Genomic DNA, 27,126 nt, shown 5'->3' with positions numbered 1-27,126 from the left:
CTCTGGGGCAGGCGGGAATCGAACTCATGCGGAAGCGGCTTTAGATTCTCAGTGCTGTACTTTAACCCTCTGCGCCACCAGGGAGGGCCATCTACCCTTCGTTTTTTGAGAGGCCTCCACACTGCTTTCCACAGGGGCTAGGCCAGTCCACTTTCCCCTCGGCAGTACAAGAGGGCTCCTTTGTCATCACACTTTTGCCAGCACTTGCTGTTTCTGGTCATTTTCACAAACTTTGTGACATAAGTTTAGGGCATTTGGGGATGAGAAAAGGGAAAATAGATGAAAGAAATTTTAGCGGCAAGAGTTGAATGCAAAGAGTGTGTATAGAAGAGGCTGTGTGTATAGAAGATTTCTGAAGTCGAATTTCCTTCAAAATAGCATCAGTGTGTATGACATTTCAACAGAAAAAAGTGATTCAAAAAGATAGCATGTCACAGTTCCCTCCTATCTGACTCCAAGTGGTATGACTAGCTTAGGGTGTGTTTGCCAGGGCCATGCTGGATGAGGACAGTGGAATGGGTGTATACAGGTGGTTGCAATAAAAGAAGAAGTGTGTACAGCTGTTTGTGGCTAGTTCATATTTACACACATTTAAATACAGGTTTACTGAATAAGTGAGAAATGAGCAGAGGCACTTATAAAAATCAGAGTGCTACCTACCTTACCTTTCTTGATAGGATCTAAGAGTGAAGAGTTTGAGAATGTAGAGTACGGCATTAAAAGGACTTTCATTGAATTTATAAAGGGTGACATTACTGCAATGACATCATTTGGTTTGTTGATAAAATTTGAGTGATTTGGTGTTTTTGTGGGTTTTCCTTTTTTTAAAGAGAAAAGCCTTTTCCAGGAAAGTTTGAAAAACAAGTGTAAGTAATTGTAAAATACTCTAATAGCAGTGAGTGGTTCCAAAAATGAAGTAACAGTTTCAGTAGAAATTGCTGTTTCATAGGAAATGGTTGAATGACCTGTTGGCTTTGCTGGCAAGGAAGTTGTGTACTCTCAGTTTTTATGGTCACCTACTTTTCTGTTTCACTTTATGTCTGTGGCCCCTTTTATATTATGTTTCACTAAAAGCATGGTTTAAATCAGTGTCAGTAGTATCCTTTGGCATCTTAGTCAGCGGGATGGATTACTAGAAGTTTCATAAAAGGAAAATTGCTAACTTAAAGCCTTCCTGTGCAGGTTTTAGTTTTAAATGAAAAGTTAAGGGTATGATATAGATAGAGATATAAACAGATGAATTGGAACCTTAATTTTAAACAGTATAAGTTCACTGTATCCTTTTCTGTTAATTCTTTATTCTGCAGTTCTTTGACTTCATTTGCTTAAGGCGATCATAGTGTAAATTACTGTTTTTCAGCTGTATTTTGGGAACGTTGCAATGAATTACAGGACATTGAGAAAATTATGGCTCAGATTGAACGTGGAGAAGCAAGAATTCAGCGGAGGATCAGTATCAAGAAAGCCCTGGATGCCAAAGTACTTTATTTCATAATTATCAATTGTTACCAATCGTCAAATTGTTATTAGATTATTGTCATTGATAGGAGAATTAGCACTGACTTATCACTGCACATTTAGTGAAAAGCACTGTTTTGCTTAAATCCACAGATTGCAAGATATAAGGCTCCGTTTCATCAGCTGCGTATTCAGTATGGAGCTAGTAAAGGAAAGAACTATACTGAGGAAGAAGATAGATTCTTGATTTGTATGTTACACAAAATGGGCTTTGATAGAGAAAATGTATACGAAGAATTAAGACAGTGTGTGCGGAATGCTCCTCAGTTTAGATTTGACTGGTTTATCAAGTCTAGAACTGCCATGGTATGTATTCCTTTCTAATTTCCTCCAACTTTTACTTTGAAAAATCGCAAACGTCATCTATCGTCACATAGATTCTCTTACTTGTTAGTCTATTCCCCAAAGTGTTACCATTTTGCCACATTAACTCCCCCCACCCATATTTTACATTATCTCTCTATATAATATGCTTTATATTTTGAAATACAGAAAACGTTCCTATATTCAGAAAATAGGTGATTTACTATTCATGAATATTGCATCTATTATTTCTGGACCAAGTTACAAACATCATGAGTGTTCACTTCAAATTCTTCAGCATTCCTCTCCCAGGATAAGAACTTTTTCCTAAATAGCCACAGTACTGTTATCCTACCTGAAAATGTTAACATTGATTCTGTAACTAGTACAGAGTCCAGGTACAAAACTTTCACTTGTCCCCAAAGTGTCTTTCACAGCTGTTTTTGAATTGCCTACCTAGTCAGGGGGTCTCATATTACATTTGGTTGTGAGTCTTTTAGTCTCTTTCAGGCTCTAAGTTTTTACTTTTTATCACAGTGACTAGGCTACTTATTATATAGAATGTACCATATTTATCTCATTGATTATTGTTTAGATTTAGGTTAAACATTTTGTACAAGAATGTACTGTGATGTGTACTTATTACATCACATCAGGAGATCAGGATGAACATTAGGTCAGGTTGTCCTATTTCTTGGCAATGCAAAGTTTGATCTCTCAGTTAATATGATGATCACTAGCTCTCTCTAGTTTAAAGGCACATTTTCTCCTTTGTAATTAGTCAGGTGATACTTGAGAATGTGTGACTGACTTAGAGATTTATTTTTAACGAAAAGGAATTGTTGCTTGAGTCTTTTTAAAACTATTAAGAGACGGAGCATATTTAAGTAGAAGAAGTATTTTATTTTAACTTCATTAGTTTAATGTTATTATCTATTGTGAGTTGTGTTCTTGGTAAATTCTAGTGCTACTTAAAAGTGTTCATGATAGGCCCTCCCTGGTGGCGCAGTGTGTTAAAGCACAGCACTGAGAATCTAAAGCCGCTTCCGCTTCCGCATGAGTTCGATTCCCGCCTGCCCCGGAGGTGACCACATGGTGTGGCAGACCTCTCCTGACCCGCCCGCTGCTCCCCTCAGCAGTGTACCTCGTCGATCTGCCTGTTCTGTTCCCCACTCTGTCTCTGGTGAAGCCTCTCAACGCCCCTGAGCCTCTGGCCTGTACCCCAGTTCTGTATGCACAAATAAATAAATCTTTAAAAAGTGTTTATGATAAACTTGAATTAAGCACAACATTTTATGTAGACATTGTCAGCCTTATGTCAGTCAAGGAAATTAGACCAAAATAGTTTTATACCGTCTAAAAATTAAAAATAACCAGAGACTAATAACTCTATTTTATAGGGTTCTTTGGGCAATTAAAATAGATTATTGAAAAACAATATAGAATAGCTTTTCTACTGGCTTTGAAGTTGGAGTCTATTTTGACTGAAGACTTTGGAAACGAACTAGTTGGCCTTCTATGGTGCCTTCTAGCTCAGTGTATCTATGATCATGTTTAGCAAAGAACTTCTTTGAAAAGTCAAGCATTTAAATTTTTTGCCATTTGGGGTTTATATGTATAATGCCCCAATTTAGAACAGTATTAACAGCTTGTAAGAGACAAATGCCTCCCTGCATTTATCGATAAATGTTTTAGATCATACATGCCCTTTTATGTGATAGAACAATTGCTGGAATTTGAATATAATTTCAGTGATATTTTAGTAATTTTAAGAAAGGTTGAAAGTTTAATGCTGTTTTCAGTTTCTGGAATCATTATACTGAAAGTGGTAGGTTGAAAGTGCAAGGAAAACCTTACACTATCTGTAATATGAATTTGAGTGTAGAACTACATAACTTTATATTATTGCCTAAGAAAAACCCCAATGTATTATTCACAGCCACTAGATGTCTCTGAACTCCCTTGTAAAGAATTTTGCCTCCATCTTCTTTCTATAAAACATTTACCTCTTTTGTTACCACAAGATTGAAATCTGTAATGTCTGTTTTGCGGAAAGCAGATATTAGTTATGAAGTGATTATAAAACAAAACTTTTATTTTGTCTGCTAAAAATTGATAAGCTTCTGCCTTTACCCACCTTCTGAGAGGTGGAATTTGTGATTTCTAAAGAATACTTTTTAAAATAAGTTTATTTCATATTTAAATATTTTAATCAATAATTGTTTTTTTTTTCAATTACACTTTTTATTTTCCACCTAGTTAGTGGATAATTTTTTTAAAGATTTATTTATTCATACAGAACTGGGGTACAAGCCAGAGGTGCAGGAGTGGTGACAGGCTTCACCAGAGATGGAGTGGGGAGCAGAACAGGCATATTGATGAAGTATTCAGCAGTGGGCGCGTCAGGAGAGGTCTGCCCCGCCATGTGGGTCCCCTCCAGGGCCAGGGATCAAACTTGCACCGAAGTGGCTGCTGCTAGCTTGCAGTGCTGTGTCCTAACACGTTGCGCCACCAGGGAGGGCCCGTTAATGGATAAATTTTGCTTATATTTCTGGATTGAGAGTATAGGTAATCTATTTTAAGATATGTATGTATTTGAACCATCTTTTTAAAATATTTCATGATAATATTCATCACAAGGACATTCAAGAAATGGGTTTTTAATGTTGCTAGATAATCTCTTTCTCCTTTCTTTTAAAATCACTGTTCTTGTATCAGTGAGTTGCATCTACAGTCAAGGATGAGAAACTTCCCCCTTGAAGGAGGCAGTTGTAATTTCCAAAATTAAAATCATTTGTTTCATTAAAAATGCCCTCTTCAGAAATTCAGAGGATGTAATTTGATTCATTATGTTAGTGTGTCACTGTGTTGAAATGAAAATCGTGCTAATGATTAAACTTTAAATTTAGCTAACTGAAGAATCTGTAAAAATATAATCTTACTTAAAGATGACTCTTCTTTCTCAGAGACACAAGAAAATAGGGTGTTAGGGAAAAAAAAAGAGAAAAGTAGAAACCTTCGTGGTTATATTTTATTCAGATGTCTCCAAATACAAAATTCCTGGCTTCTGACTTATCTAACAGGCTTAAAGTACTTAAAGCATCATGAACCTCCACTTTAAATATGCCTCACTTTCAAAGCCTTTAGCAAAGGTTTGACGATTTCTTTGAGGCTCTTCTCCATTTAAAAATGCTGGCTGTACAAAAGAGAAAATGAGTTTTAGTTCCATTTCTCTATGCTAAAAAGATTGTGATTTCTTTCTCTCAGAACTCGTGTGGTCTTTAAGTAAGTAATCAGTCTCTATTGAACTACATAAACAAGTAGGAAGGATATGATCAAGTTACATTTTTAAGCTCAGAGCATGTGAGTCGCCCAGCTTTTCAGTAGAAAAATATATTTTCTAAGAAGAATATCTTACAATGGGGGGCATAGTCTTAGGACATTCAATAAGAAAATGAAAAGGACCTTTACCAAATGGCTACAAGAGAAAACAATACACCGTATTTATATTATACCTCTTCTATTCACTTGCCCGTCCCTCTGCTAATGGCAGCTCATTAATTTTTTGCCATTCCTTATAGGGAATGGACATCAGGGTACTTTCTTCACTCATTTGGTGACAGACTAATGTGGCTGGGAGATTTGAGAAGAGTCTGAGAGGAGCAAAAGATGTAGCACTTATCTCAGTTTACAGTAGAGGGCTTGTGGAAAGTACTAGAACTTAATCAGTAATTCCTTAGACCTTCTTAAGTCCTTCTAAGTACTTACAAGAGAAAAAACAGAATTGAGCCTTCTGAGGTAAAAGAACATTTCTTCATTTAATCATTTATTACTTTATTTGCAGGGTTGCTTTGACTCTAAATTGTGGCTAAAAAGTTGTAGTATGGTTCCAGAGATTTATTTCCCTAAATCATATGTGTCAGTATGAACCAATGGTACTTCAAAATGGAAAAAAACAAGAATGAGAGAAAATCTGTGCTGTTTAATATCTGGGAAGCCTTTTTCCTTTCCTCGTCTAGCCTGCTTGAGAAACTTGGTGCACGTATGTTGGAGTTAAATGAAAGTTCTAGTAATTAGTTACTGCAACACCCTGCTTCTGTAGAGTTTTAGTGGACTGTTCTGATAGTATCTCCACGAGTGTGCCACATACTGTTGTATACAACACAATACAGATTTTATGTTACTACTGTTTTTAAAGCACAACTTTATTAGTAATGAAAGTGCTGCTCATTTAAAATCAATGACATTCCACATTAGAATTTTAGGAGCAAAAATATTTTTAGAAAATATCACTACAATTTTTTTACTACCTTGCTCCTTTTTTTATAGGATTATCAGTGGTAGTAAATGTTAATTATGTTAGTTCAGCGCAGGATGTTTTGTAAGTTATCTGTCTGGTCAGACAAGGATTTTCTTTATAATTTAGTAAAATGGAAGTCAAACTTAAAAATCCCTAATTGAGTCTCTAGATGCAATAACATGGTTGTGGCTTATGCAGCATAGTCTAGGAAATTGCATAAAGAAGGTCACTCATGATTTTTTATTTCATATGTTAGTTAACAGCTGATACTGATATTTTAGAATATTCTTAATAAACTACAGTGAATATGAATACATTACTGGTAAAGTGGATAAAGTATAAGATGTATTGTTGAGTCCTTGATGATGCATTTGTTGAAATATTTTAGGAATGTATTATTAACTCATGCCTTGATGGAGTCAAGTGCCCCTTGTCAACCTTAATATTGAAACAAGTCCTAGGTAGAGGTGTGTCTAGAGGAGGTGGCACTTAATTTGGTGTTGGGGGTCAGGTCAGAGGACTGGCTTCACAGAAGAGGTCCTTCTTGGAACGGAGTCTTGGAAACTAAAAGCAGTTGGCCCTGGGACTGCATTCTTGGTTGTGGAACGAGCCTGTGCACACACAGTAAACAAACAACACATTCAGGAACTGACGTAGTTTGTGTGGTAGACTGGCCAGAGAAGCGCTGGAAGCTGAGGAGCTTGCTGGCTGTGGGGTGACAAAGGGGCCCTGTCTGCTGTACTGAGATTTTTGGGTCATTCATCATTTGGCATGATCAAGTTCACACTGCTCTGTGGAAGTGGGCAACCGTCTACTTCAGCCACCAATTACTGATAATGATCCCCAAATTTATATGCCTGAGGTTTCTCTGTTCCTCATCTCTGCCCCCCGCCACTTGGCTAACATACATTCTTGATCCCAGTGTTATTTTTTATTACTCCTCTCTTAAACTTCAAGCACACTGGTTGTATCAAAAAGGTCAGCATCTAGCACCTCCCATAAAGGAGTATTTGTGAGCAAATGAATAGGGAACTCTCATACCTCATCTGTCTCATCGACTCCCACAGTTCGCTCAGAGTTGGCTAAAATGTGAAGAGATGTTCCAATGAGTTTGTGTTTTTCTTCTTTCTTCAACTACCTTTTTCTAAAGATTGACTTTATTTGGCTGTCATCCCTGCCAATTATAAATATCATGTTTTTTCTTAGTAACTACAGTATATGATTTAAGACTGAACAGTTCTAGCAATCTGAAATAGTTTGTTTTAGGTCCTTCCACATGTTTTAGGTATTTATACCCATAAGTATATCTTGGGAGGAGGCGATGTAACATTTTACGAATGATGATGTATAACTAACTGCAGCTTAAGTAGCAGCAATTAAGTAAAGGGATAACATCTGATACTTGCTTGAGACCTGTAGGAAATATGTATTAGAATATTTGCTCTCAGTTAATTGTCAGTGGCTTGGACCTTGAGATCCAAGTACAAATTACTGTTTCTTTGTGTTAGTGTGATGGGGGGGTCCCAAGTGACAGTGAACTTGGGAGTGTATAGTTGAAGCTTGTGATCCTGGAAGTCAAGTATAGTTAGTGTGGAGTCATTTATTACAGAGCAAAGGAGAAGAACGCACCCACTTCATTTTACTAAGAATTGTAGAGAAAAATTCTGACTCGATGGACCTGTCTACAAGTTAGACACCAAGGTAGAGTGCAGACTGCTTCTGCTCCTGCTCATTCATCTGCTTTTTCACATTCAGCCCTAACAGGCACACCTCTGTCATTCAGACTTAGGCAGGCTTAGTGTCTAGGATTTTAGTACATAGGGACATAATGTGGAGCCTTCTTTAATCTCTTTCAATAAGTCACTTCCGCTCGACTGATGCTTCCTGTGCCTTTTGAATTGATGCTTTAAAGCTGAGTATTGGGGCAAAGGATAGTTGAACTTGGTGCCCAGCATGATTGATAATCGCCACACTCTAAGGGCAGCACAGCTCACTGAAAACATTCCACTGCTTATTAACTGAAGGTACAGGTCCTATCCTAGTGTTCCAGCACTGGAGCTGAATCATACATTCTTAACAAGGTATGGAAAATTAAGCAGCGCAATTTGTTTAAAATAAACTCAGCCTGTGGTTTAAAACAGGGGTTGGCTAACTGACCAACAAGCCCAGGAATGATTTTTCACATTTGCAAATGGTTGGGAAAAAAATCAAAACTATTGTGCGACATGTAAAGATGATACAAAAATCTTTTTTAAAAAGATTTATGTATTTATGCATACAGAACTGGGGTACAAGCCAGAGGTGCAGGGGTGGTGAGGGGATTCACCAGAGACAGAAGGGAGCAGATCAGGCAGATTGATGAAGTGCACTGCTGAGGGGAGCAGCGGGTGGGTCAGGAGAAGTCTGCTGTGCCATGGGGGTCACCTCCCTGGCCAGGGATCGAACTCACACCATAGCGGCTGCATAGTGTTGTGTTTTAACCTGTGGCGCCACCAGGGAGGGACCTAAGATGATAGAAAATTCATATTTGAGTATCTGTTCGTGAGGGTCTGTGGGAACACAACCACACAGTCACTTAGGTATCGCCTACAGCTGCTTTCATGCCACAGTGGCAGAGCTGAGGAATGGTGAACGGGCTCTTGTGGTCTGCAAAACTAAAAATATATACAAAATTTTACCCCTGGCTTTTTACAGAAAAGATGTGCTAATTTCTGGTTTAAAAGAATATAGAGGAAGGGTAGCAAGAGAGAAAGATTATGACCAAGGGTAGATAAAAGTGTTGCAAATTCTTTGATTGTGGGAGGGAGTCTGTTTGTGATGGTGCTGGGGTTATGATTGTGGCTTAATAACTCCTGAAGTTTTGTCATACAGAAGAGAGAATCAGCTTGTTCTCTGTTGACTACAAAAGTTAGATCCAGAACCATATGTTAGAAATCCTAAGCAGTAGCAAATTGTAGCTTTGCATAAGGGGCCTACTTATTTCTTTGTTTTCCCTGCGTTGAAGTAACACTGGTTTACAATATTTTTAATTTTAATAGACAGCCTTGGAAAGTAATGAATAATCCATTGGAAGAATCCAGACAGGCTAGACAGCTAATTAGCAAGGACCTAGTAGAAAAAACTTAGCAGCAAATTGAATGATTTGTAGAGGACCTTTCTCATCTTGAAGTCTACAATTTTATGAACTTCCACTATTAAAAACCACTATTGAAAAAAGATTTCTGAGAACAAAAATATACCACTGATGACACATCACTCCTCTTGCTCAGAAATTATCAATGAAATTCTTTTGCAGTTGAGTTAAGTAAAGTTCCTCAGTTCTGTCTTCCTTCTTCATTTCTAGGTTCTTTGCTCTTTGATCCAAACTTACCCTTATCATTCATAACCCTACCCAGTATTTCTCAAGTTGGTTTCTCCCAACCATTGTTCCCAGATATACAAAAACTCACTTTGCAGAAATAAGGTTCTGTGTTCAAACAGATTTGGGAAGTGCTCATACTGAGTCCTGACCTAGAAACTTCTGATCTATACACATTACAATGCATGGAAGCTCTCAGAAACCCACCATGAAGAAATGTGCTGAACTTTTAAAATGCCATCATTCACACATGCGCAGTGCTTTCCCTCTTTCGCCTCCACTTGTGACACTGCAGACAGCTTTCCACATTACCTGATCTCTGCTGATGGTTCTGTTGTTTTTGATCTTGTCTTCCTCCCCCCAACTTCATCCAGCATGGGGAAATGGTGAGAGAAAGAGGTAATTCAAATACAGATTTGTGGAAGCAGTTTGAGACCCTATGAACCCATTCCCTGTAACCCCTGGAAAACAGGGAAACAAAGAGTTCTGAGGATCTGGACTAATACAGATGTGCAAAGGGAAAGTCTGTAAAATGAAAGTGTTCTGATAGGAACTTTCTCATGGTCATTGCATAGTCACTTAGTTATTCAAAAAGGGAATCGCTGTTTTATTGGTAATCTGGCCTTTCTCCTCGTAATTCCTAGTTTAGCTAGTGTCCTGTTTATGATACCATCTGTTTAGCTGGGCAGTCTTTAAGCCTGCGAATAAAAAATTGGCTCATTTTCTCTAGAGAAAGTGTCATTACCTATGCTAGGAATGTGGTAACCACACTCACCCATTTCTTGGTGCCTTTCTCTGGAGAGTTAGACTGATTTTTTTGTGTCTGGAGTAGTTAGTGACAGATTAAAAGAAATGAAAGTAAGAATTCATTATACAGTCTATTTATAACCATTTTGAGACATTCTACTTCCCAGTAATTCTCAAAAGTATTGCTTTTTTTCCTGAATAACCCATATGAATCATGAATATGTATCTCAAGATATGTGCAGTCACAGGTAACTGTTACTTACTGAGAATAATACTAGCCAGAGGGTATAGTTTAATGATTCAAAAATCAGCTTTACAGAAAGACTGTATCTGGTCTCCCTAGAAACCGACAATCACATTTCATCAGGGTCAACTTAACCCTTCCTATAATAGATAAATTGAATAACATGCTGTTTAATTTGTATGTGTGTTATTGAATGAAGCTATGAAGAATATTTGGTCTGCATATTAAAGATACCACTACCATTTGGGTAAGTAAGGCAAATTCCAGTGTTATTTTTCCCCAAGTTACTTAACCTTGAGTAATGGAGAATGTACAAGAAATTTGAATGTACTAATATTTTAGGTTTTTTCTTTTTCTTTCCATGGATCCTCTTAAGTAACATGCTTTCTAAAGATTTTCTAAAGTCTCCTTGTGCCTCCCCAAATTTGAAGTGATCTCTCAAAAAAACACCCTAATATGAATGAGCTGAGTGCACTCCTGGTTCTGGCCCGTAATAGCCACATGACCTGGTGAAGAGCTGTGGCTGTTGAAGGCTATTGAATATGAACAAGGATGCTCCACAGAGGTGCCTGGGCTACCGCTGTGGTTGGCCGCCGGTGGGTGCGGCCCAGTGGGGCCCTGTTGTGGAGTGTGTACCCTCAGGGTCGGCTCTCTTCTCCCTGTGTATCACCTGAGCCTCTCACACCTTTCCTGAGGCATTTTGTGCAGTTTTTCCTTCTGGGCCTTCCTGCATTGGTGTGACCTTCTTCCCAATGTGAACACTGTCACTTCTGAAAGGAAGAGAGCACAAGATTGGAAACCAGACAGAACTAATTCCCATCATGGTGCTCAATTACCAGTTTTTCTGCCTGGAAATGGGAACTTAAAAAGTTCCCCCCACTTTTTCCTTACTGTGAGTTGACATATAACACTGTCTTTGTTTTAGGTGTTCTTTCGTAATGACTGTGTACTTGAATTTATTGTGAGGTTTTTTTGAAGTTTAAATGAAACTGTGTGTAGGAAGTCTGCTCTTGGCCTGGCACATAGCAATTGAACATTATGTACCAGGATTGTGTAAGGTGGCTTTTAATACCTAAATGATAATTTTTAATGAGTAACTTTTATGACTAGGTTTTCTCGTTTTCTGCATCATTTTGGCAATTAAAGAGTAGAAAACGCCTGGATGGTTGATAACAGATATGTGTAGCATTTCCTATGTATGCATTTTCTCTGACTTTCATTTAAAAATACCATTTGTCATTTCTTAAAAATATTACAGATTGCCTGAGATTTAAATGTTCATTGCAGGAAATTTGGAAAATAACAGGATAATATAAAGAAGAAAATAGCAGTTGCCATTGGGTCTCCTCTCGAAATTGCTGCTATGTACCGCTAGGGGCGCTGCAGTGGGTACTCTGGGCTATTCTAATACGCTCTCTCTGGATCCTATTTCCAAATCGCCACAATTTACTTCCCAGCATTTTTCCTGCTAGAAATACCACTGTTCTAAATGTCCTTTTGTAAATATTTCCTCTATGTCTCTATTTCCTTATAGTACATGCCTCAGAGTAGAATTATTAGGTCAAAGGATATATAAATTCTAAGATGATCTGATGATATTTCCAAACTGCTTTCTAGAATGGTAGTATGTTCGTCCACTTGGGCTGCCATCACAGCATACTGCAGACAGGTGTGGGCTTACGCAACAGAAAATCCCTGTATTTGGGGGGGGAGGGTACATGAATCTCAAACACCCCTTCTGAGGGGCCCTCCCCACTCCCTAGTCAATCAGTAGCCCTGCACGTCAGCCTAGCTCTGACGTGAACTTAGTTCTTAAACCTGGATCCCTGTCCTTCCTAGCACTATGACTAAACTTCAGAACCACTGGGTTTCAGAAAATTCTCTTATTTGAGGAACCTTGAAGTCCAAGATCAAGGTGCCTGGCTTCTGGTGAGACCTTTCTCCCTGGCTTGCAAACGGCACCTTCTCACAATGTCCTCACTCATATGGCCATTCCTCTGTGCCTGCAGAGAGACAAAGCCATCTCTGCATATCTCTCCCTTTATGAATGCCCTTCTGACCGCAGGTTTTTTTTGTTGCCTCCCTATTTAAAGGTCCAAATTTCAAGCGCAGTCACCTTGGACTTAAGATTTCAACCTGTGAATTTGGGAGGCATACTGTTCAGTCTAGAACACGTAGTAATGTTGACATCCCATCAGTGAGTGAGTTTCCATTTCACCATCTTCCTGCCCACACTGGGTACACATGACATACATGCACACATCACTGCCGACTTGAGGATGGCATTGTGTTACTTCACGTTTCTTTGATCATTAGTTTGAGAAAAAAATTTAAATGACATTTGGACATTTTTTATCTATTGTGTTTCCTATTTTTGGTTGGGTTGGGTTGGGTTTTATTATTATTATTTTTTTGATTGCCAATGGCCCTCCATTTTCATTTGCCTGTTAAGCTACTTCGTATTTTATCAAATATTTTTGCTTACATGGAAACTATCATTTAATATTAAGCTACTATTTTATTTTTAAAATACAACAAAGCACTGAGTTTGCAAGTGAACAAATCACACTTATGCTCATCATATATCCCTAAAACTGTTTCTAGTTTGGAGGTATTGATTCTCTGGCACTGAAATATAGGTAGTGCCAAGGTTAATGTAAAACCTTTCCAGGTATTATTTGCTCTGAATCAACAAATACAATAGTACTTTCTCAGATGGGCTCCTCAGAACCCTGATCCCATAAAATATCATGAGAAAGAAAGAGTTCTGTTTGTTTAAACAGACGTGGGAACAACTGCATCCTACATTTTCCCCACATAGTGGTTCAGAGTGCTTATCAGGAACTTAAAAGTTCTGAGAAGTCTTGGAGTGCAGAAATCTAGTTTCATAGACTGAGTATTTCCAAAATTTATTTTGACCATAAAACATCCCTTAATTAATTATTTTACTTTGGTAATGTGATTTTTAACTTTTTATTTTGAAATATTTGCAGATTCACAGGAAGTTGTAAAGAAATATACAGGGAGTTCCCATGTAGCCTTCATCCAGTTTCCCCCAATGGTAACATCTTGCATAACTATAGCATAATGCTACAATCAGGGTACTGACATGAATACAACCCACAGAACTTGGATTTCATCAGTTATACATGCACTCATTTGTGTGTGTGTGTGTGCGCAGTTCACTGCAATTTTGTCACACGTAGAGTCATGTAATCAGCACCACCACTATTAGGAGTTAGCTCCTAATAGTCACGCCTGCCCTCCCCCTGTTCCCTAACCTCTGGCAACCATTAACATAGTCTCCATTTCAAGTGTGTAATATAAATGAAATAACATTATATGTACCCTTTGAGACTGACTTTTCTCCCCACTCAGTTTAATTCCCTAAGATTCATCCAGGTTGTTGCATGTATCAGTTGTAACTTTCCGTTTTACTGCCGAATAGTGTTTCTGCTTATGGATGTACCACAGTTTGTTTAATCATGCACCCACGGAATGACATTTCCCCTCTCCCCTTTTTTTATGTGGAATCTATAAATGCCCTGTCTGAACATTGGTCTAAATCATACCAGTTTTAGAAACTACCACAGAAATGACACGACTAAAGAATGATCACTTCGAAAGACTGTGACCAGGTTGCAAAAAATGAAAACTCTTTTTATTTGGTTTAGGAATTCCAGAGACGTTGTAATACTCTTATTTCATTGATTGAGAAAGAAAATATGGAAATTGAGGAAAGAGAGAGAGCAGAAAAGAAGAAACGGGCAACTAAAACGCCAATGGTAAAATTTTCAGCATTTTCCTAACTTTTAGGTAGATCCCATTTTTTTTACCTAATTAAAATGCCTATATTATGTTTAATGCCATAGTGATACCTATTATAAAAACTGGTTTTATAAAATGCTAATTTGTTTTTGATAGAAAAAGATTGACACAGCAGCCACGTGTTTCTTATTTGTTTGTAGTACATACAGTTAGGAAGTCCCTAGTAACAGGACTCAGTATTTTTTTAAAATTTTTCAATGATTTTAAGCAGAAGTCTAATGCAAGTTAAATCTTTTGGATTGAAAGTAAAGCTGTCGTGGGGGTAGGAGAAGGGCGGGCTGGGCTGGGTTGGGCTGAGGTTGAAATTGGGAATTTTGATTTGATCCATTCAATTTTTTAATCTTGGTGGAACTATGAGTACAAATGCTAGCTTTGAGGAGATAGCAAAGCTTTTACTTGGTGATATGTTCACTGTTGAATATGCTAACTTAATTTTAATCCAGTCAGGTGGCCGTGTAGAACTATAATTAAAAATGCTCTTTAATATATTATATTTGAGTGTGGTTAGGTAAACTACCACATTCTGTCAAATCTAAGATGCCTTTTGAGACACAGCAACACTTTATGTACCACTAAGAAAAAATGATGACAAGTAGCAGTAACTTGTCATCATCAACTGTAAGTTGCATCCTAATTTCAGAGATGCTAAAATGGGAAAGAAGCGTGCATCATAGAATATATGAAATATGGTATTTTAACATAGATCAGGAGGTTTTTAGAAATAATACATGCATAAATAAAATTTTGCCAAGAAAACCTTAAGTATTAAGCAGTTCATTAAGATAAGAGTACATTTACAGTGCCATGTGTAAGTAAACTTGACTATTTTGATGGATGTTTTGTGTCATTTCTTAAAAAGAAGCATCATTGAAGGTTATTTTACATTGGGTTATATAGTTTGTTGGGCTATATAGAACATTAACTGTGAGTATAACATTTAAGTGAATATTCATGTTAAAATTTTTTTTTAATGCATTTACATCCTAGATTTAACATTGTTGGGCCATTTAAAAATGTGCATATTGGAGCAGAACATTAAATCTGTTTCCATTTTAGTCACAGAAAAGAAAAGCAGAGTCAGCTTCTGAGAGCTCTGGAAAGAAGGATGTCAAGAAGGTGAAATCCTAAAGCCTAGAAATAAGTTTTAAATGGGAAACTGCTATTTTCTTGTTCCCATCTTCAAATGCTAATTACCAGTTCCAGTGTATTCATGGTACTCTAAGAAAAAAATCTCTTTGGTTTTGATTTCTTGCATATTTTATATATTTTACAATGCTTTCTACCTGAAATGTGTAGCTTTATATTTTATGCATTCTAGTATTTTTGTGTACTGTATTTTGTGCATTTCATGTCTTCATCAGAATCCTCTCAGTCCTTGTTCTTTTGAAGCTTGTGCTGAGGTTTTAGCTTTTCTATGTTTTATATGCCGCTGCTTTGAAAGAGAACCTAGATTCTATAGCTGTATTATTGTTGTTTCATACTTTAAATTTATATGGCTGTGGAAAAATGAATTAAAATGATTTGAGGAGAAAGACTTTTTCACTTCTTTGTTGCTTCTTTTCTATTGAGTATGGGTTTGTATGTGTTACTGCATACTGTGATTAGCATAATAATTGTTTCTTTGAGGTCATCTAAATATTTTTTTCCCAAAGGAATAAAGGGTGAGAAAAGAAAAATATTCAAAATACTAATATTTGATACTGTGCTTGCTGTCAGTATGCGTTACATTTAAATTATTCTCTAAATATTCAAGTGGGAAATATAATAAAGAAATGTCTATAAGAAATTTAATTATTTCCTGTTTTTTGTGGGGTAGAAAATAGTTGTATTTATTGAATTTTGTATTCTGATGCAAAACTATTGCTATGAATGCTAATACTGTTGCTGTATTGCTGTACAAATGTTGTGCACGTGATTGAAAATTCAGGTTTTGCTTGCTGACTTGTGCATAATCTCCTGTCCCATAGAGTCAGTTCAGAGGAGCCTGTGTATAACACGTATAGATCTATTAACTACTGAGATAGAAGAGTAGGAAGTAAGCGCTATGTATTCTGAAGAAGAGGTGCTGGCTTCCATAGGAAAACAGTTGTGCTCAGGTAACAAACAATCTCATCATGCTGGAGTCTTGACACATCAAGAGTTTATTTCTTGCTCACACTACAGTGTTCCATGCCTGTCATTGGAATGTGGGAATGGGAGGGAATCTGTTCCACACAGTCACTCAAGGTTCCAGGCTGACGGAAGCGCCACTTTTTTTTTTTTTTTGAAGCTCCATGTTTTTGGACCTGCACCATCTGGGACAATGTGGCCTTCTCAGCGGATGTTGTAGGAGCAAAAGAAAGTCTGGCAAATTCCTGTAGATGCTTGATTGCCTCAGCCCAGAATGACACATGTCAAATCCACTTAACTTTTGTTGTCCAAGACTAGTTCCATGATCAAGTGTACCTAAGGGGCCAAATGGAATGTTTTAATAACTGTCTCTGCCACATGGGCTGTAAGCTTAGGAAAGAACTTTGGTCAGTCACATGGAGTGCACACATGTTAGTGTGCAATTAATTTCAGCCATGGTCAGGTTACAAGGGAGTAAGGGAAATGGATTGGAATCTTGTGTGAAACACAGCAAACAGGCAAAGCAGGAAATGAAGGGTAGTGGTGTTAATTATTAAAACAAGGGCTACACCACTAAAAAGTAGCGCCCTCACACACCTGAGACCTTTTGCATTACCTCTCAGACCTGACTCGGTGTACTACTGGCAAGTCTTGGGTAGCTCTGAGTGCAAATCAGCAGCTTTCACATTCTCAGTCTTCTCACAGAAGTGCTGCCACGTAGGGACAGTCATTTAGAAGGAAAACCCCACTGACTCTTCCAAGTCTTCATTCGTTGTCCAGATTTCAGATGTCTTCCTGCCATGCTCCACTATTAGAACGTAGACTCAAACTTTGTTGGTGTTTGGAATGAAATTGAGGAGCTATTAGGAGATGAGGGGAGGAGGATATTAGATCAAGCGCTCAGATATGCAAATCTGTTCTTGGCCTAACTGCCCTTTGTGTAAGATCCACCAAGAAGGTAAAGGTAAGCAAAGTAATACTTGGTTACCTGGCCCTTTGTGTCCAAACTTCAATCCAGAATTGTTAAGTCCAAAATCAAATCTTGGAATTTTCCTCTCCAACAAGATTAAAAGCAATAGTCGCCTGAGCTGGAGAAAATTATACCAGAGAGGCCGTCATCGAAATGTCCAAGTTCTGTGCAGTAAAATCAGTCCAGTGAGGGTCCTGGACTCTAACCAATTAGTTCAGCATTTCCTAGGGAGGAATGAAGATGGAGACAGAAGCAGGTATAATCAGGGTTCGGGGACTTTAAATTTCATGGAAATTTAGTGATCTCTACTTCCTGTTCTTTTTCTGTTAGCCCAAAGGGGTGAATCGCTAAGTTTTAGGTGCTGATCTACTCTAGGGGAGAAAATCTGCAGGTAAGTTCTTTTAGCCTGGGGCCATTTCCTGATCCATAGCTTGGTTCTTTATAAGTCCCTTGGACCAAAAAGATGTGAAATTCAGCTCACCAAGATGGCCAATGAATGCCTTTGATGTCATCTTCCAAAACTTGTAAATGGTTGTATTCAGAAGGCAAATATAAAGACCACGCTATATTTAGTGAAAATTTCACTACCTGTTTTATTCCTCAGGTTATGTACAGATTCAGGTTTGAAGGCAGCCTACTAAGGCGGCCCCTACAGTCACCACCAGATAAGCACAGTGCAAATAATATCGCATCGGGGATCCAAAATGCTCCAAGCCTATGTACAAAAACCCTCTTATTGTCAATTTTCTACAGAGAAATTGAAGTGTCATAGAAAATTTTAAAGTCCCAATAAAGACCTCCCATTTCCAAGAAGATGCTTGATGGGTGGGTACCTGGCTGCTATGTTGGGAAGGAAAACAGCAAGACTGTACTTTTACTGTGTGTGGCCTCTGCTCGAGGCCAGAGGAAGCAAAAGAAAATGCTGTATTCCTGAGGACAATCATAAATGTATAATGGTTCTGCCCGCCAGCAAACATTGTCTTGTTGATTGTACTGGCCATGACCCAATTTGCTTGGAGAATATACAAGGACAAAAGTGAATAGAACAGGGACCCTGAGTGGTTTCTTTTGCTCAGAGCCTCTGTCTATAGAAGACGAGGCATGAATAGGTTTCCTACCAACACCAGGAGGCCATCAAAGGCCCCCCCAAATCATTGTCTTGACTCCTTGCTTGCTCAGGTCTTATTTTCTTTAGAGGCAAGGCTGTGAGCTCAGTAATCTCTTCCTTTTATCATAGCTTTGTCTCTCTTAATTGCAGCTCTTTGTTCCCACTGGGTCTAGGATGGTTGTGTTTTATGGAAACCTTGGGTACTTCTCAGATTACACAATTCTCCAGGAACTATGCCCCCACATTTGGTTCTTTATTTGAGATCTCCCAGTTAAGAGAAGTTATTGAACCAGAACCTTTGTGGTTATCTTAGTTGTTGGGTATTGAAAGCCTCTGCCCACCGCTACCAAAATAAAAATGCTCTTACTTCTCAGTTATTGGCAAAGCTCCATATTGTGGTCTCTGTCCCTTCTCTCTGGTACAGTAGCCAGTACAGCTAGCTCAGATTCTCTGATCAGCTTCAGGCCTGTGGTCATCCCAGCATCCACCTTACTTTCTTGCCAAGTGTTCCCTACCAACTTCTGAAATCCACAAGTAGCCATCAAATCTCAGGCTCTTTCAAGTTTTCCATCCCATGTCGCTCTCAACTGGTCTGCCTAAGCTCTCCTTCCATTAGATAAGAAGTGAGATTTTCCTGAAGTTCAAATACAGGGAGCTAATGCCATCTGCCATGTCTCAGAACCCTCAACCTTACCATTTCTGTGTGCTCCAGCTGATTTCTAATTGCCAGTATCTCTTTGAGGACTTTTCTCAGAGACATTGAAAGGCTTTCCACCCTTTGCCTGGTAGGTTGGAATTATGAAGGGTCAACACCTCTGAGAGTGGCTCTCAATGAAAAACTGATCGGAGCAGTGTGTAAGTATCCCAGCTTTCTCACTCCTTGAACAAAGGCATTTTAATAATGTATGTGATTCAAATGGCTTCCCAGAGTTTCCCCATAGGATTAAGCTCCAGTCACACACAGTAGTAGCTGTCTTGATAACATACGCGTATTTACTGCTTTACTTTCCCTGAATCACTTCATCACTCCTTGTAGGTATTTCCTGGGGTGACTCTTAAATATACTACTTGTATTGGAACCTTTGTCTTTTCACTCTGCTTCTGAACAAACCCATATTAAGGCACTAACCTTAATTCATGGCTCTTCTTAGCCCTTAGTTATTTCATAAACAGGCATGTGGTGCTTGAGGAGAGTAATGGCTGGATAGTATATCATCACTTCCACCTCTGGACATAGTGAGTGGTATGACTTGATCAGGATATTCTGCACTGGTGCAAAATATTGGCTTTATTTAGAGTTTGTCCATTAACAAACAAGACTTCCTCATACCACCAATATTTATGGCATTGGGAATTGCTATTAAGCAGAAGTTAAAATATACCATAGTTTTTTTTATAAGACCAAAGCTGGTGCCCAGGCTCTTGCCTTTTTCAGTGTTCTCCATCCTCATTGATGCCCCTTCCCTGTGCCAGTGGTTCCTTTAGTTGACTTGAACAGGTGTTAGCTATCTCACTATTGTGTCATATTACAGAAACATGGTGATGCCACACTTTTTTCATTTTATTATTTGCCCCCTTCCTGAAACATTGCTTTCCTGCTGGGAAAACTTTTATCTAGGCTATTGTGATCAGATCCAAGCTCTATCTTCCACTGACTTTCAGCCTTGCCATTTGTATTCCCCCCAAGACATACTGGTTAATTTCATATCGTCTCCATGTATTACAAAGATTAGAATTCCATCAGCCAAATTATGTGCTCTATTTTTGTGAATTTTCATATATCGATGGGAAGACTGAAAATGAACATTATTCATCTTCATCTGCTTTCCTTCATGAATACAGTTTTAAATTAACATTTCTCCTACAGTGGTAGAGACCAAAATCTATTTGCTGTATTTCAGAACAGGTCTTTGCATAAGGTTCCATCTTTGCTTAAATATTTGGTATGTGACCACCATTTTTGGAACTGACACCTTATTCAGTCCTCTCTTAAAATAAGCTCTGGTAAGTTTTCAAATGCTGTTTAGTTTTTGTACTGGACATACCTGAGCAGTGCCAATACAGAATTCACTTATTTCCTACTAAGATTGCCATGGAGTCTTCCCATTGTTCCCCCAGTGTTTATTACCTATTTTGTTTACATTTGGACAGATGACCTCTCTTACCTGCATGAGAACTGATTGCAGTTAAGTCTGAGTATATCTTTGTAGGTATATCCCTTTTCCTTTCATATAGGTCTATTCTGATTTGTAGGATTTCAAAGTTTCTTCTTTTCTTCCTTCATTTTTAAATTCTTCACTCCTGAAGCCAAAAGTATCTAGATGAGAGTTTACTTTTCATTTAAAATACCATTTCGTCACTCTACTTGCTGAACAAGGGCCTTCCACCATTTCCAGGCTAGCTTGATTCTCAGACCAAAGGCATTCTTGGTATAGGCATAACTTAGTGTCTTTTACTTTTGGACTTTTTTTTTTTTAAGATTGATTTATTTGTTCATACAGAACTGGGGTACAGGCCAGAGGCTCAGGGGCTGTGAGAGGCTTCACCAGAGACAGAGTGGGGAGCAGAACAGGCAGATCAACGAAGCACACTGCTGAGGGGAACAGCGGGCGGGCCAGGAGAGGTCTACCGCACCATGTGGTCACCTCCGGGGCAGGCGGGGATCGAACTCATGCGGAAGTGGCTTTAGCCTCTCAGTGCTGTGCTTTAGCCCCCTGCGCCCCCAGGGGGGACCATTTTGGACTTGTTTTTTTTTTTTTTTGTTTTTTTTTTTTTAAAGATTTATTTATTTGTGCATACAGAACTGGGGTACAGGTCAGAGGCTCAGGGGCGGTGAGAGGCTTCACCGGAGACAGAGTGGGGAGCAGAACAGGCAGATCCACGAAGTACACTGCTGAGGGGAGCAGCGGGCGGGTCAGGAGAGGTCTGCCACGCCATGTGGTCACCTCCGGGGCAGGCGGGAATAGAACTCATGCGGAAGCGGCTTTTAGATTCTCAGTGCTGTGCTTTAACCCGCTGCGCCACCAGGGAGGGCCCATTTTGGACTTGTTTTTTATGAAATTTTCCTCTGTACCTAACTCCAAGAAACTACTTTGCTTATGTAGTAAAGGCTTCAATTATTTTTATTAGTGAACTTTACCTCTGTGCAGTGATTATGTGCATACTCTGAAGTCTCTGGAATCTACCATCATGATTAGATACTTGGCTAGTGCTCACTGAAGATTCCTAGTCAAAAAAGCCATTGCCAGGCACGCATTACCCCCCTGGCTAGGCCTCACAGATCATTAAGGGTTATTTTTTATCTTTCCTCCACAAATACGTAAATTGGAATTTTATATGCCCAAACCAGAGTCATGTATGATATAGAGGTGACTCAGAAAATTTTAGAGAATGCATATGACACCTAAATTTCATCTCACCATTATCATTTTGTTATAAAAAAGATTTAGGGGAACTCAGTCTGAGGGAGAGGGGGAGGAAAGCCACCACAACTCTTTCTGTTGAGGTGTCCTGATGTATAGTCAATGTGTGAATAACTGTCTTCGAATAGTGTCTCAAATGGTAACATTTGAATCCCCGTGTACTTGGTTCAGAATCTTGTCATTTGGAGCCTGCCTTCCTGATCTATCTGTGAAGGGCATAAAGATATTTTGTACCTGCCATTTTGATTGCTGTTTTGAACGAGTGGACCTTTTGATCTAGCTGCAGTTTGAACCCCTCCCCCCACTCCATTTATTTTGGCTACAAGAACATTTGCACTGTTGCGTGACTACAAGCATGTATATCACAATTATCTAGCAGGAACTGCTCATTAACTCCCTAATACACATCTTTTAATTCTTGCTTAGTAACCACATCTATTTTCAGCTACACACATTGTCACTTGGCTAAAAGACTGTATTAGCTAGCTACCTTAGTTGCTAGGTATGCTATGCACTTAAGTGTTTGCCAATTAGATATAAACAGAAGTGATGTGGCAACTTCTGGAAGTTGACCTTAAAAAAATTGTTTTCTTTGTCCTTTCTATTGGCTTGCTGGCTGGAATGTGGACTTGATGGCTGGGTTTCCAAAAAAAACTATTCTGAATTATGGGGATGCGTATCACTGATGGCATAGCAGCTGGACAGAAGGAGCCTGGGTCCTCATGACCATGGAACTGCCTGTCCAGTCCTGTGCTGCCCCTAACTGGAAATGTCTTCATTCCAAGAGAGAAATAACTTTCCATCTGTTTAAGCTGCCAGTTTTAATTTTGTGGCCATTGGTATATGGAACTATATCCTAATACATCAATGTTGATTTTTTTATTGAGCAAATTTTTATTGAAACAAATTCCTTTAAGCCTACTAAAGTCCTTGACCAGCTGGATTGATTGGTTTCATTTTAGTTTTACAGTCAAGATTTGCTTTATCAATATTTTTCAGTGAAATTTACTTTGCATTATGTATTTTTACTTGTGGGCATTACTTTCATTACGGTCAGATTTCAGACCTAATATTTAAAAAAAAAATTCCGTGAAATTGTAGGTAAAACTACAACAAATTTTATCTTGTGCAAGTTGCACTGCTTGTCAGTTTTTCCTGGGGTGGTTATTTCCACCAAGTCTAAATTTTCTCAGGTTAGTTTTCACAGTGTCCAATGTTACAGATGACTTGGGGGTTTCCAGTTGTTTGCTTTAATACATTTTGCCATGTGTAGTTTTAGGCACTGGACAGTTTATTTCATGTTGATTAATTTCACCAGTTATATTTATATGAGTTAGAATTGATATTAATTTCTTGGTGCTTCCAAGAGTACATTATGAGCAACTCCACTCAGGTGTTCCAGAGTTTTGTCATGCATTAAGATGGATCTGTGCTATTACTGTGCACCCAATAATTTCCAATGCAGTCTTTCTCCCTGTGATTTCTTTCTGGCAATTTTTTTTTTTGTAGTGCAAATCCTAAATCAAAATTGGAATTACTATTATTTTAAGTGGGAAAAATATTATGTGTCCCTGAGCCCCCAAATTGACATCCACTTTGTTAAAATATCACCAAATTTCCATTTACACAGATTCAAGTAGTTTAGTAATTAACATTACTTATCAATACAACCTAAGTAGACGTAGTCAATTTCTCCTAAAAAAAAAATGGTTCTTTACCTGTTAAGTATTTTGTAGCTATTGTACCCTCAACATATAAAACTGTATTTTATTCCCATATCATAACTATCATACCGACAACTTACATCCATCCTTCAACCTTTAGTGCATAATACATACGTACAAATATGGATGCAAACAACAAAACAGAAAAGAATTTCATTAAAATGCATGTTAGGGGCATGTTGGTGCCATTCAGCAACAGCACAGAGGGATAGAGCTTTCATGGCACAAGTTGGGATTATTATCTGTTGCAAGGAGGACTTTGCAAAGCATGGGAAGCATGAGATCTCCAGGGAGACGAAATCAGAAGGAAGCTATTATAGGAGCTGGACGTAAGATAGGTAGTTGAGAGAAAGAGGTTTCACTCTAGATTGACTTCTGTCAGAAATCAGGGATAATTAAAAGGTTGTCTATGTCGATAAAATTTACAGGGAGGTTTGACTGGAGAAAGGAAAAAGCTGTGAGTAGCAGGTATTCATTTTAGCTGAGCCAAGAGGGGGCAGTGTTCGGTGGTTTTTTGGGACTAGGGATGGGAGCACAGTGATCGTGATCTTGATTTTGTGCCTAAGACAAAAACCATAAAGTGGCCTTGTTTTGTCTCATATTCCCATGTTCTCAAACCTGGTTTGAAGCTGGTATTTGGTGAGCTGTTAAATGTCTAATAGAATAATGCGAGTACCAGGCCTTGAGTTTCAGAAGCTGCCCTTTCCTGGGCACCACAATCCAGACGATCATTGCTAATAAACTGGTAAAGAAGAAACAGTCTAAGAGAACCTAACGCACATGTGCCAACCCTGTAAATAGGAAGATCCACACAAGTGTCCTTCCATACATTGACTCATCTCCTGTCAAGGTGTCAAATCCCTGTTTATGCATCCAAAGGTATTTCTTCTAAGTTGAAATAGAGGTATTAAAGTAAACGCCTAGTGATGCTGAGTTCTTGTAACCTGAATGGTCCATATTCTAGGAGGAGTATGCAGAAAAATATGTGGTGGAATATGCTGGAAAAGGCAAAATACAAAGGGTCAATATTCCCGGGGTCAAAATGGCAGGGTCACAGTAAACGTCAAGTTAAAATGTCCTATGTTTTGTGGGGAGTACGTGAATCCCAACCTATTTACTTTGGTCCTGCGCATTGCTTCTATGCCTAGAGGTCTTCGAATAACATCGTTCCATTCAGTGTTGTGGAGTTGTAGTGCCGATGGGCATCAAACAGCTCCATTGATGCTGCATGAGGTGACGTCATCCGAGGACCCGCTTTCCACACACCTTTTGCTTAAAGTTGTGGTCTCCAAGACTTGGCGCACGTTAAGTGAGGACTTAATGTACTTCTATCCTTCCCCTGGGCCACAACTCAGTCAAGTTCTTTCAAGATGCTTGAGGCCCCAGGCTTTGCCAGCCTAACTTGTTTGCTCCAGAACATGCTTCCAAACACTTTTGTTGGCTCCACGGGCAGCAAGGTCTGTGAACCTGTGAACCTTTGACCACCACTGCTGCCATTGCTGGGCTGGACAGGGTGCCGTCCCGCCTTCTGACAGCACAGAGGTGCCCGGTGGGGTGCCGCCGCCATGGGCTCCTGGCTCTTCAGTGAGAGCCCTACCAGGACGCCAGCACCAAAGGTGCTCCGGCAAAAAGTGGCCTGGAATTCAAACACTGGTGACCTATTGAAGCATTCATTACTTCAGGACACCGGAAAAGCTGGGGTGGGAAGTGTTGCCGGGTTTGCCACCCCAATAGATCCTGTTCTGACTAGCATGACGCTGTCAGGTAGCAGGCGGGGCCTGGCGCCATCTCTTTCTATTCTCAGTGATTTGGTTGCAGAAATGGTGCTATTTTGGCCACTGGGCGTTGGTTAGGCCCCTCTGTCCATCAGGACAAATGTCATTAACTTCTTTCATTGAAAAATGTATTTACTAGTCATTCATTCACTCGTCATTTCATTGAACCTCAGTTTAAACCCTTGCAAGAAGAGGTTTTGGGTCTGACCCCAAACAGTCTGACCCCTCTTCTCTGAGAAAAAGCCCTATACACTTTGCAGCCTTTGAGACTGTCTCAGGTCCCCATTGACCTGTGTGTATTTCTTTCACTCTCTTTGTCTCTCCCATTGACTCTGTCTCCCTTATCTCGTTACTCACCTTCACCTGCTCTTACAAGCAAGCTAATTTAAACAGCCCCTCCTCGGGCATTCTGGTAACTCACTCTGACCTCCTAAGTGATTTCTTACATTTAAGACTTTGTCAGGACACCTGCCAGCAGGAAGCCAGGCTGTAATGCTTTCCATCTCTCTCCAGGGTTACATGATGTCTTTCTCAGTGTCCCCATCACTGTCACTCCTATCAGCTTTCTGCTTCTCTACTCGTCCATGGCCTTAATGGATAGCGTCCTGCTTTTGATTTCTTGGAACCCCAGGCTGCGCATTACACTCGATTTTGTTGTTCCTTTGCTGGCTGTGATCCTTCACTGAACCTTCTCTTCCTCAGGGAAGTTTTGCTGAAAGCGTTAGCTGTCATTTTCAACCCTTGCAGTCTCCAGACTTTTTGAGAGGGAGAATCATATGGGCACCGATAATCCAGGTCCTGTTGTAGGTAAACAGTTGACTGCCACGGCTACACCTGGGTGGGGGGAAGCCTGCGGCTGAGGGGGAGGGGCAGGGAAAGCGACCAGAACGTCAGCCAGCGCTCAGTCCAGGAGGCAGGCAGGCTGACTGTGATGTCTGCACTGACTTCTGTGCTTAACTGCTGTCACTGTGTCCAGCCAGAGCTCTCCCCAGGTTCATCTCCTGCCAGGTAAGGACTCACTGCTCCCTGCATCGGTCTTTTTGTGTTTTCTCACTCAAAAGCCTTAAGACTAGGAACCTGATTGGCTGGCACATTATCTTTTTGTGTCAAGCCATGTCAAGGGTTGCTGGTCGGCCTGTGGATTTTCAGCTTGTGGCTTGTGGGTCTATCCTGAGTCCTGTTGGCTGTGGTCAGTGGAGGGCTGAGCCAGGTGGACAGGGAGTATGGCTGGTGGGCAGCAAGGGCTGAGTAGTCAAAGGGTCAGCTTGGCAGACAGTGATGGGAATTTTGAGGACAGTGTGTTGACTGGCAGCTGATTTTCAGGGAGTACTTACTATATTTGTTATTTTCAAGGATAGGGCGCTATTTAACATAAAATTAAGATACGATAAAACAGTGAAATATGTGTTACTTAGAGATATTGAATATCTTAGTGATTGGTAAATAGTTGCTTTCTGGAATCCACTAAGTGCTCCCATTTCCCCAGCAGACCTGACCCCTCCCTGGAAACCCCATGATCATCTTACTACCTAGAGCTAAAGAATCCATTTATGGTCTAGCAGAGGATGCAGCCTTCTGTTCCACTCACTTCTGTGACTTGCATGAAAGAGGATCCAAAACCTATATAACTGAAGACAGGCACAGTATTTTCTATTTGCACTTCCACTTGTGTACTTGTAACTAATATAGTCCATAGTTTGGTTGATATTTACTAAAGTGA

The 27,126-nt window shown here is 39.4% G+C and overlaps 1 protein-coding gene across 6 annotated transcripts in view; it reads left to right on the top strand.

Moving 5' to 3' along the window:
- SMARCA1 (SWI/SNF related, matrix associated, actin dependent regulator of chromatin, subfamily a, member 1) overlaps positions 1–16,078 on the top strand; it is a 61,547-nt gene extending 45,469 nt beyond the window's left edge. For 2 of the 6 annotated variants that reach the window (XM_004685785.2, XM_004685786.2), the window contains 4 exons: positions 1,361–1,479; positions 1,612–1,824; positions 14,145–14,286; positions 15,286–16,078. In XM_004685785.2, coding sequence (XP_004685842.1) covers positions 1,361–1,479; positions 1,612–1,824; positions 14,145–14,279 — 467 coding nt within the window. In that variant the 3' untranslated portion in view covers positions 14,280–14,286; positions 15,286–16,078. The remainder of the gene's footprint in view (positions 1–1,360; positions 1,480–1,611; positions 1,825–14,144; positions 14,287–15,285) is intronic. The other 4 variants (XM_012727207.1, XM_012727208.1, XM_012727210.1 and 1 more) reach the window with 3 other exon arrangements.
- The last annotated feature ends 11,048 nt before the right edge of the window (positions 16,079–27,126 follow it).

Source organism: Condylura cristata, unplaced genomic scaffold (assembly GCF_000260355.1).
Source record: "Condylura cristata isolate star-nosed mole 26May11 unplaced genomic scaffold, ConCri1.0 scaffold00019, whole genome shotgun sequence".
NCBI classification, from domain to species: domain Eukaryota; kingdom Metazoa; phylum Chordata; class Mammalia; order Eulipotyphla; family Talpidae; genus Condylura; species Condylura cristata.
Note: the sequence above shows the minus strand (reverse complement) of the source record. Positions and strands in the feature narration are given on the sequence as shown.